At 34.7% G+C, this 11,612-nt stretch overlaps 2 protein-coding genes across 5 annotated transcripts in view; one reads left to right on the forward strand and one right to left on the reverse strand.

Moving 5' to 3' along the window:
• LOC107704514 (replication factor C subunit 5-like) overlaps positions 1-11,273 on the forward strand; it is a 15,942-nt gene extending 4,669 nt beyond the window's left edge. The window contains exons 4-12 of one of the 4 annotated variants that reach the window (XM_016507458.1): positions 1,093-1,229; positions 2,010-2,089; positions 2,276-2,349; positions 3,115-3,274; positions 4,028-4,109; positions 4,216-4,345; positions 5,195-5,272; positions 5,788-5,842; positions 7,014-7,242. In XM_016507458.1, the coding sequence (XP_016362944.1) occupies positions 1,093-1,229; positions 2,010-2,089; positions 2,276-2,349; positions 3,115-3,274; positions 4,028-4,109; positions 4,216-4,345; positions 5,195-5,272; positions 5,788-5,842; positions 7,014-7,110 (893 nt within the window). In that variant the 3' untranslated portion in view covers positions 7,111-7,242. Of the gene's footprint in view, positions 1-1,092; positions 1,230-2,009; positions 2,090-2,275; positions 2,350-3,114; positions 3,275-4,027; positions 4,110-4,215; positions 4,366-4,441; positions 4,482-5,194; positions 5,273-5,787; positions 5,843-7,013; positions 7,243-11,201 lie in introns of those variants that run through there. The other 3 variants (XM_016507466.1, XM_016507450.1, XM_016507472.1) reach the window with 3 other exon arrangements.
• On the reverse strand, positions 7,369-11,612 carry LOC107704505 (WD repeat and SOCS box-containing protein 2-like). Its single transcript, XM_016507442.1, has 9 exons — positions 11,522-11,612; positions 11,208-11,376; positions 10,491-10,675; positions 10,233-10,364; positions 10,025-10,125; positions 9,211-9,401; positions 7,957-8,049; positions 7,726-7,839; positions 7,369-7,596 (listed from the first exon to the last, which is right to left on the reverse strand). The coding sequence occupies exons 1-9, from the start codon at positions 11,553-11,555 to the stop codon at positions 7,395-7,397; spliced, it is 1,221 nt and encodes a 406-aa protein (XP_016362928.1). The 5' UTR covers positions 11,556-11,612; the 3' UTR covers positions 7,369-7,394.

Below are 11,612 nucleotides of genomic sequence, written 5' to 3' on the forward strand. Positions count from 1 at the left end.
CACTTAATGACAGTTGTCATAAACATGCATAAAAAACCTTCATATTCATGACATGTGTCATGTCAGTCTTATGCACACCCCTTCAAGTAAAGTGTAACCATATATACACAAGAACGTTATCAGACCTGACATCGTATCGTTGATGGAGAAAAACGATGACAACTCAAGTGTATCAGTCAATTCACTGCAAAGTAACGTTAATCCTTATTAAAGCACATGTCTGAAATGATAAACTCTTTATTAATGATATCTACTTGTGATTATAGCTATACTGTCGTTATAATAACACCATAATGTTAGTATGCGTAAATTATGGGTTGTTTTAAACAGGTAAGAAAGTTTACTAGAATTGCTGTCACTCCACTAGATAAACAATATGATTGGGGGGGACAGGACAGTGTTTTAAAAATATTATTTCTTGATTTTCAGGGTTGAAAAGTACAGGCCACAGACATTAGATGACCTCATCTCTCATCAAGACATCCTGAGCACAAGTAAGCAGTGATCAATGAATTATAAATGGTACTCTTTCATTATTAACAAACTAAGATTTGCACTGTAAGAGTAATATACAGGAGAGTCTCTGTGAATTGTTTACCCAAAATGAAAATTCAGTTGCATCCATGTTAAATTTTAGTTTGATTATTACACAAAACTATATAGCTTCAGGCGACTTATATATATTCCAAAAGTTGTATAGACTACATTTATGGTACTTTTGCATCCATTTTTTCCTAATATTCTGAAAATGACCAGTATATTCTTGAAATTTCTATATAAATGCATTTTTTATAAACATTTACATTTACATTTACATTTAGTCATTTAGCAGACGCTTTTATCCAAAGCGACTTACAATTGGGGGATACATAAAGCGATTCTTCTTAAGAGGCAAACAGACACAGGAAGTGGTTGTAATACCAAGTTCTTAGACATTGTTCAAATAAGTACAAGCTAGAAAGAGAAGGAATAAATAAAGAGAGAGAGTTTTTTTTTTTTTTTAATGATGAAGTCAAGTAGCTTCGAAAGAGATGGGTTTTCAGCTGTCGCTTGAAAATTATCATAAACGTCCTCTTTCTTTTTCTTCCACAGTTCAGAAGTTCATCAGTGAAGACCGATTGCCTCATCTGCTCTTCTATGGACCTCCAGGAACAGGAAAGACCTCTACTATACTAGCATGTGCTAAACAGCTGTACAAAGATAAAGAGTTCAACTCCATGGTCCTGGAGGTACTATAGAAGTTTGCAGTTGTTTTCCAGATGCATATGTTTGGCGAATTTTTCCCCATGACAAGAAAAAATATGTGGTCATCCACTTAAAAGAATAGTTCACACAAAAATTAAAAATAGCTGAAAATGTACTCCCCCCTTAGGCCGTCCAAGATGTAGATGTTTGTTTCTTCATCGGAACAGATTTGGAGAAATGTAGCATTGCATCACTTGCTCTCCAGTGGATCCTCTGCAGTGAATGGGTGCCGTCAGAATGAGAGTCCAAACAACTGATAAAAACATCACAATAATTCACAAGTAATCCACACTATGCCAGTCCATCATTTAACATCGTGTGAAGCGAAAAGCTGTGTGTTTGTAATGAACAAATCCATCAAGACATTTTTAACCTCAAACCGTTGCTTTCGGCTAAAATAGGGTCCTCTGTCTATAATATTGCTTCCTCTAAATTTCTCCAAATCTGTTCCATTGAAGAAACTAACTCCTTTACATCTTTAAAGGACTGAGGGTGAGTAAATTTTCAGTACATTTTTTGGGTGAACAGTTCAAGCTGAAATAGATATTTTGTTAATTTTTTCTGATGTTAAGTCTATAAAATAAATTCTATATTCACTTATTTATTTTTATATCAACAAATGAAAGATAAGTATGCTTGTTGCAAACCTTTTACTTTTTTTTTTTTTTTTTTTTTTTGGATGGTCTGAGGGTGAGTACATTTTCAGTAAAAAAAAAAAAGTTTTTTTTTTGTAATGGAAACTATTGTGTATTTTACTTCATCAGCTCAATGCGTCAGATGACCGTGGCATAGATGTGGTGAGGGGGCCAGTCCTCAGCTTTGCCAGCACACGAACCATCTTCAAGTAAGAACAGTACTCACCCTTACATCCCATTCATGAACAATTTGTATAGTATAATATCTGTTCTCACATACAGCAATATATAACAAGCAAATATTGAATGACATCTTGTCTTTAGACTTTTATTGCATTAAAATTTATACTGTTGTTGTAAAATAATGTTCCGTTCTCTATGTTTGCTTCTTGTAGGAAAGGCTTTAAGTTGGTGATCCTGGACGAGGCGGATGCTATGACCCAGGACGCACAGAATGCTTTAAGGAGAGGTAGCGTACCATCTGCCCCTCCATCAGCTCACCTGCTGAGCCCCCAAATGTCCCGATGGCAGAAGAATAGGGTTCTGCCATTTCACTGTCCACAGTGAGACATGAATGAGAGCAGTGTGATTATGATTGGAAAAAAAAAATATTTAGAGAGTTTAAGGTTAAATTTGACCAAGCACCTGATTCTATTTAAAAAAAACTATGCTTTATTTTAGGTTTTAACATGTAAGAATGTCTGATCTGGATATCTTAGTAAATAAGGATCTATTTGTTGTTGTTGTTATTATTGTTATTTTAATTTCATGCCTTTTATATTATTCTTAATTTTAAATATTTTTATTATTTAATGTAATGATTATTATTTTATTTTTAGACTTGAATAAGCGTTGTGATTGGAAAAATATTTAAAGAGTTTAAGATTTAGTATCTATTTTTTAATTTAAATTATTTTTATTATATTTTAATGAGAATGAATGTGAGCAGTATGATTGGAAAAAAAATATTTAGAGTTAATAGTTGGGATATTTATGATAATTTTGACACAACATCTGCTTTATGCTTTAAAATGTACGAATGTGTGTTCTGGATATTATAGATAAAGATCTATTCTTTATTGTTATTATTATTAAAAATGTGTTTTATAATATTCTTTATTTGAATAATTTGTATGATTTAAAATAATGCATTATATTTTTTCAGTCCTTTTGGAGATTTATTTATGCAGACTTCATTAAGCCACACCTGATTTTTTTCCCCTCTCTCTCTCAGTCATTGAGAAGTTTACAGAGAACACACGTTTCTGTCTGATCTGTAACTACCTTTCAAAGATCATACCTGCGCTGCAGTCTCGATGCACACGGTTTCGTTTCGGCCCCCTGTCCCAGAGCCAGATGATTCCCAGACTAGAGCATGTGATACAGCAAGAGAGGTGAGACTCATCACAGCAAATCCAGGTCAAGTGGATGTTATTTCTGTATGAAATTAGTGTTGAATTGATTGCATTCTGAAAGAAATCCACACCACTCAATTTTTATTTTGTTTATTTCTTTTTTCCCAGAAAAGGTAAACATTTATTTCTGTTTATATCTGTGTGTAATTAGAGACCAGGGGCCCGTTCTTCGTACGTTGCTTATTACATCCGAGATGAAATGTCACATCCAAGATGATATCATTGCGCTAATCAGGATATGGCTAATTCGGTTCTTCGAACGCACCTGTTGTTGATGCTCCCGAGCAGGTTTAAGTTTACGGACCTGCTGCTATGACAGCAACTCCGGGATGAGTTTTGAAAAACCAAATAATCCAAGATCATGCCAAATCGTCAACAATCAAATCCAGCTAACTGAGTTAGCGACGTACGAAGAACGGGCCCCAGACATCTTTTGTGCGGGTTGAAGATAGAGCAATATTGACATGACAGTATTAAGACCGTCCTGAATTTTTGGATGATATCTGAAGTGTGTCATCAGATGGATCCGCTCAAAAGACCCTGAACACAAAATAGCCTGGCTCAAGTGACCCAGCCCTACGGACCATTTGATTAAAAACTCTTCACACAAACACACATTTTATATGGGCTCTGCCCTCTGGCGCAGGACACAACTTTGAGCAAATAAAACCAAACATTGTATTTCCCTAGCATAGATTCATGCATATTTAAAAATCTGTTTTTCACTGATAGCATTGACATCACTCCAGATGGCATGAATGCCATTGTGACCCTTTCAACAGGAGACATGAGGCGATCATTAAACATTTTACAGGTGTGTATCATATGAAAAAGTGATGTTTTGTGGTTTGCTTACTGCACTGCTGCTGGCATGAAAAATATTTAGAAAAATCTGTATCGTGTGTTTTTTTTATGTACAGAGTACACATATGGCCTATGGGAAGGTGACAGAGGAGACGGTGTACACATGTACTGGACATCCACTCAGATCAGACATCGCTAACATACTGGACTGGGCCCTCAATAAAGACTTCACCACTGCATATAACCGTATCCTTTCTACTCTAGAGGTTGGTTAGTTAGTTCTCCAAGCTTTACAGTAACGCATAACCTAATCTTTTTGATAGTATTTTTTTTGTTTTTAAGATTGCTGTGAGGGGATAAGAAATTGCTTTGGAAGGTAGCATCTACAAAAAAGTCTAAATAAAATTAAAATAAACATTAATTAAATTTTATAAATTGATCATTACAAAATATAATTATTATTGTTAGTAGTAGTAGTATTGTTGTTGTTATAATCATATTATTAATTATTTATTTATAATTATTTTTTATTAGTTTAATAATTCAGATTTCTTTTTTTTATATATTTTTCAAAGCATTAACAAAAAGCTCAATACAATTTTGAAATTTCTATTTTCCCCCCACATTAACTCTTTCTGCCAAAATTAAAACATTGATAGAATGTATTAATAATAATAACAGTCAATAAATTAATAAAGTAAATGGGTAAAATTTCACATAAATATATATATATTTACAAACATTATATGCATATCAGGAAAATGACATCAAACATAGACTATGCTCAATGTATTACATTTGTGCTATATACATGTAATATTTTGAATGTACAATCAAACATCAAATTAATTTTATTATTATTACTATAGAAAAGGGAATAAAAAAATAATTATTGAAATATTTATATATTTTAATTATGTATGCTATTATAATTATATATTCTTTTATTTAAAAAGAAAATCTTAATATTGATATTTATAATTTGATAAACTGTTATTTTATTAATGATATTAAGTGTTTATACAGGAATTGTGGAATTGTAAGTTGCTGATATTAGTTCATGACGTTTCCAAAGTTCTTATCTGGATCCAACAGAAATTCTGCAGCTCAAAACTCTAAAAGGTCTGGCACTTCATGACATTTTAACAGAAGTCCATCGTCTCATTCACTGTGGTAAGACTACACTTTTAATTCAGCCATGCATGGCTCTATAACTGATTCCTGTTCAAAATAACTAAAGCAATGCAGAACGCCACACACAACCCATCACAACTTTGATATAGTGATGATGAGCTACATGTTTTCCCTGCCCTTGTTACCATGGAGATCCTTTTGTGGTTGTCATGGAAACCGGTTGTTCTCGTTTTTAAAGGACGCCTGTTAGAAGTAGCAGAGTGTAGCGTGCTTCACACACACTAAATGCACTAAATATTACACTATTTTCAGAAACCAGACTGCAATAATGCGTATATAATTTTTTTGCATGCCAAAATATATTTATCACACAGCATGCCATGTTTTCTGTAGGGTTTTTTTTTTTTTGTTTTGTTTTTTAATGTTTTAAAATAACAAAAGATATTTAGATTTGATTATTTTAAATCTGATTTATTGGTCACACAATCAAAGTGTTGTTTGAGCACAGTTAGGTGGGTTAATTTTGCTCTAATGTTTTTGTGTTTCTATTTCAGTGGACTTCCCACCCTCCATCCGCATGGGCTTGCTTATAAAACTTGCCGATATTGAGTGAGTACATTTATTATGTCAAGTTATTTAGTAAATCAGTAGAGAAGTGTGCACACTGTTCTATTTATGACTGGTTAGATTAATTAAATACGAATGAAGCAAACAGCACCACTCCCATATGACTCATGGATACTTTATCTACATGAGTTCAACAGATTCACCTGATTAATGTAAATATGTGACCCTGGACCACAAAACCAGTCATAAGGGTCAATTTTTTTAAATTGAGATTTATACATCATCTGAAAGATGAATAAATAAGCTTTCCATTGATGTATGGTTTGTTTGTTAGAATAGGACAATATTTGGCTGAGATACAACTATTTGAAAATCTGGAATCTAAGAGTGCAAAATCAAAATATTGAGAAAATCGCCTTTAAAGTTGTCCAAATTAAGTTCTTAGCAATGCATATTACTAATCAAAAATTATGTTTTGATTTATTTACGGTAAGAAATTTACAAAATATCTTCATGGAACATGATCTTTACTTTATATCCTAATGATTTTTGGCATAAAATCAATAATTTTGACCCATACAATGTTTTTTTGGCTATTGCTACAAATATACCCCAGCGACTTAAGACTGGTTTTGTGGTCCAGGGTCACATATGCATTGGTCATTTGAAAATAATTATGAATATTGTATAACATATACAATCAAATTAATACTTTAATTCAGCAAGGATGCAAAAATGTGACAGCAAAGACATTTATAATGTTACTAAATATTTCTATTCCAAATAAATGCTGTTCTTTTGAACTTTCTTCTTCTTTCTTTTGAAGTTTGCTCAAAAATATTAAGCAGCACAACTGTTTTTATCATTGGTAGTAATCGTAAATGTTTCTTGAGCAGCAAATCAGCATATTAGAATGATTCCTGAAGGATCATGTGACACTGAAGACTGGAGTAATGATGCTGAAAATTCAGCTTTGTATCACAATAAATTACATTTTAAAATGCAATAAAATAGAAAAGAGTTTTTTTCAATTGTATATTTCACAAAATTGTTGTTTTTACTGTATTATCAAATGATTGCAGCCTTGGTGAAAATAAGACACTTTTAAAAAACACTGAAAAATCGTACCAACCCTAAACTTTTGAACAGTAGATGAAGTTTATTATGTACTCGAGTGAGCTTCAACTTCTGTTCATTCCTTTTTAACCATAAGGTATCGTCTGGCCTCTGGAACCAATGAGAAGATCCAGCTGAGCTCAATGGTTGCAGCTTTCCAGGCTGTTAGAGACACCGTAGTCAGCGATGGATAGACCATTGGTTCACACTTTTAAAAGGGTTATGTAACATAGACCCGTGATGTCATGAGAGAAAGTTGTTTACTTCTTCATATTGTTCTGACAAAAAAAAAAAAAAACTGCGCAGAACCCTGTAATATTTTTGAAGTGTTTATATTTTTAAGCTTAAAATAACGCTTGTCTCAGTACTTTGTAAAACAAATGCTACATTTTCAAAGTAGTTATGTAAAAATTAAAGTCTTTAAATAATTATTTCAAGTATGGTGTCAGGTTTGACCCACAAACATTACTGTTTCCAGTCATCTGCAGTGTTCTTTACAACATACAATCTTTTGCTTTGGAATGTCCCTGTAAGTAAGGTATTCCAGGATTTTTTTTGGCAAGGGAAGAGCCTGCACTTGATAGGTTGAAATGGAGAATCTCAGGGCAATCCGGCACAGATGCTTAAGGCTCGGGACGAGACGAGGAACTCGCCAGAATTTTACATGTCCATCTCTGCACCTACAATCAAATATAAAGAACTTCTTAATATTTTTCCAGCATACAAGCAGAAGAAAATTCTAGAGTAAACACTGTCAGCTGAAACTGAATATCAGTGATGTTCCAACTCGATGATGTGACTTGCAATACCCTGTAGCGATGATGCCCCCGTGTGGATGGAAAGCACAGCACACGCCACCGGCTCGGTTGTGATCAGTGTCTGTGACTAGTTTATCTCGTTCCACATCCCAGATCCGTAACGCCCTTCAACACAGTACAGTGTCATTAGTAACAATAGAGAAAGGTGTCAGGTCACAAGGGTGATGTCTGGTCATGTAGTTCTGAAGATCTCAGATCTCAAATGGATGGTTCACTGCTCACCTATAGTCTTTAAATGCCAGAAGCAGACCAACCGGAGAGAAGCTAAGAGATGTCAGTAGATTGTCACTTCTGTAAGCACACACCTCACAGTCTCTGGAAAGAGAAGAAAATATTTTTTCCAACATGCAGTATATTGCAACATAGTTCACCTGGAAATTTTAATTGGCTGGATATGTACTCACCCTCAGGCCTGTCAAGATGTAGATGAGTTTGTTTTTTCATTAGAACGGATTTGGAGAAATTTAGCATTACATGACTTGCTCACCAATGGATCCTCTGCAGTGAATGGGTGCCGTCAAAATGAGTGTCCAAACGGCTGAGAAAAATATCACAAGTAATCCACACCACTCCAGTCCATCAAATAACGTCGTGTGAAGTGAAAAGCTGTGCGTTTGTAAGAAACAAATTCATCATTGATAAGTTTTTAACATTAAAAGGTTTCTTCTGGCCAAAATATGAGTCCTCTATACAGAAAATTGCTTCTTTCAGTAAAAAAAAAAAAGCCATCTCATCTGAATCAGAAATGAAATATGCACAGATCAAGCATTGTTCAGAGGCAAAAACGGTCCAAAACACTTCCAAACAAATAAATCAGTGGATTTTGATGTGCAAGGATAGTGGATGGAAGAAATGTCTCGTATTTTGACCAGAAGAGATAACTTAAATTTAAAACGCCTTGATGATGAATTTTTTTCTTACAAACAAGAAGCTTTCAACTTCACAAGATGTTAGGAGTGGTGTGGATTATTGTGATGTTTTAATCAGCTGTTTGGACTCTCATTCTGACGGCACCCATTCACTGCAGATGATCCATTTGTGAGTGAGTGATGTAATGTTAAATTTCTCCAAATCTGTTCTGATGAAGAAACAAACTCAACTATATCTTGAATGGCCTGAAGGTGAGTACATTTTCAGCATATGTTCATTTTTGGGTAAACTATTTATTTTTACCATATCAGTTAGGAAATTAGACGATTTATGTCTACATTTATAAAAACATCAAATAATTCAGCATTGAATGTAATTTTCAAAATAATAAAAATCTGTCATCAAAAAAGATTCTCTTTTTTCTGTGAAGCATGAAAGATGCCGTTTAGCAGAACATTCCCACTGTTCCGAACTTTTTGTCCCAAAAATAAGTAAAACGGCTTTATCTCAAATTTTCTTTATTTAAAAAAAAAATCATAATTATTGTAAAAAATAAATTAATAAAAATATGATATGAGAAAATAACATCTTGGTTGGCCAACATACTCTACTCTAGTCATGAGATCAGCTGTATAGGGGTCCCACAGGTCCAGCCACCAGCCTGTGGTCGAATGATACGAAGTGATCGCGAGCAGCGCTCCATCCTGGGAAAAGTCACATGATGCCATGGTGCGCTCGTGGTCATATGTAAGGTGTCTCATGAAGGTGTAGGACCGCAAGCTCCACAAATACACCTTCTGTTGGGAAAACAACATTTAGACGGTGTAACACAGTTCAGTAATCACAATCACAACAATAAAAAGAACAGTGTTATTATTTTATCTGCATGGCTCTACAGGATATCCTGTTGCAGAGACTAAAAGTCTCCCTGATTATATAACTAAACCCTTTATATAACTACAAGAAGACATCCTAGCAGAGTAAACACCGCTTCAGTGCAGTAACTACTGTACACAAGTGTTCAAATACCTTTTGTTTTCATTTTGAACAGTAGCTATTACTATTATTTATTATACAAAATCTAACAAACTTCTGTTTGTGAAATGTTTTACTTTGGAAAATGTGAGTGTGCTGTGTGTTTAAACAACACTTACTTGCTACTTAATGAACAAGAAAAATGTTCTTTGTTGACATTGTTAATGCAAGCATACAGCTTTTGAGGCCACTGCAGCATTGTTAATTGAAATAAAATGTAAAAAATAAAGCTACATAGAAATATTAAAAAATAACTAATAAAAATGACAAAAGCACAGCAAAATCAATCAAATTAAAATGAAAACAAAATATAAAATAAAAGCTAATTCAAAACATTAACTAATAATGTATCAGTATATAAATAATACTAAAAAAAAAAACTCACAGAGTCGAGGTTGCAAACAGAGGCGATCACACTGCTGTCAGGTGATATGGAACATCTGAAGACCCAGTAGTCTGGACCCCGCAGCACATGGGGACTGGCGCCTGCAAATATCAGCATTACAATCTTCATAAGTACAAAATTAAAGGTCATGAAAACTTATTTTCATCCCATTGCAAAGATAGGTTGCTTCCACATCAGATGCTCTGACCTTTCTTTGCCAAGTCCCATATCCTTACAGTTTTGTCTCGGGAGGCTGATACAAGCGTGAGACTTCCATTTGGAGTGAAGACTAAATCCCTGACAGGAGCCTGATGTCCGGTTAGAGTAACCCGCAGATTTCCTGAAGACAGAACAGGGATTTACTAGCATATTAAACCTTATACTACATGTTTATAACACCATGCTGTTAATGTTTAGACCAATCTAAGTTCTTGATGGTGAAAACGAGTCTAGAGTTCAGTCTTACCAGTTGAGACGACCCACACTTGGATCACGCCGTTGTTCAGACCAATGGCCAGCAGTAGCTCATGATCACGTCCGTTCTGATGTAAAGCATCCACTCGGGTAGATATGCATGGTCCAAACGCCAGTGCCCACACCGTTTGCCTGCAGTTAAGTGTCTTCTCTTCACTGCATCCAGCTTCGGCGCTACTGTTAATACAAAGAGGAATGTAGAAGGTTCAGTTGTGCTCCAGCTTCCTCCATTGCTCCTTTATTGTTCCACATTACCCTGCGACTTTGTTCAAATAAGTACTGTACCACGGTACTGTGATAAATCTCATATACCATACATAAATGTTACATGTTACATATAATTACTATAGTATTAGCACAAAATTATGCATAATTACATGCAATAACCCTAAACCAACCCCTAATCCTAAACCTAGTTAATGCATGTTGTTAATTAATATTACTCAGTACTTAAATGTATAATTACACTGTAACAAATACACCTTAAAATAAAGTGTAACCCAATTTTTTAATGGTAAACCAGCTATGACCAGACTTGAAGACCAGCTAAAACCAGCCAACAAGGACCGGTTTCAGCTGTTTTTTTTTTTTTTCAGATGTGATGTTACTTTTTTGTTAGTGACAGGTTCTCCCATAATATTAATTTATTGTGGTGTTACATATAAGCCTATATATTAATTAACCCATTGTGTTATGAACCCAGACGCACTCTTTGGATGTCAGCGGCCAGGAGAGGAGTTTGACGATGCCGTATCCCATCGACCAGGCAAAATAAGATCCGTCCGGGGAGAAGCGGACGCTCCATGTCTCACAGCCGGCAGAGCCGTACAGACGCGGGGGATGAGCGGGTTTCAGCTCCGCGATCAGATCATGCGGTTCTGTCACAATTAAAGAGACCTGTCATGTACAAAAACAAATGCGCATATCCGGAACTACTCATTTTCTACTAATATGAAAACGTATTTTCCTCTTTTATCAAATGCATATGCTTATATATCATCTACATTATGTGAATTGCCTTACCTTTGACAGTACAACCTCGAAGCGAAGTGCACATCTTACCACTGAAATCATGAACGCTTCATTTCGCCTCTCCTCTACATAGAGATTCATT

Source organism: Sinocyclocheilus anshuiensis, unplaced genomic scaffold, assembly GCF_001515605.1.
Source record: "Sinocyclocheilus anshuiensis isolate Anshui unplaced genomic scaffold, SAMN03320099.WGS_v1.1 scaffold117, whole genome shotgun sequence".
NCBI lineage: Eukaryota > Metazoa > Chordata > Actinopteri > Cypriniformes > Cyprinidae > Sinocyclocheilus > Sinocyclocheilus anshuiensis.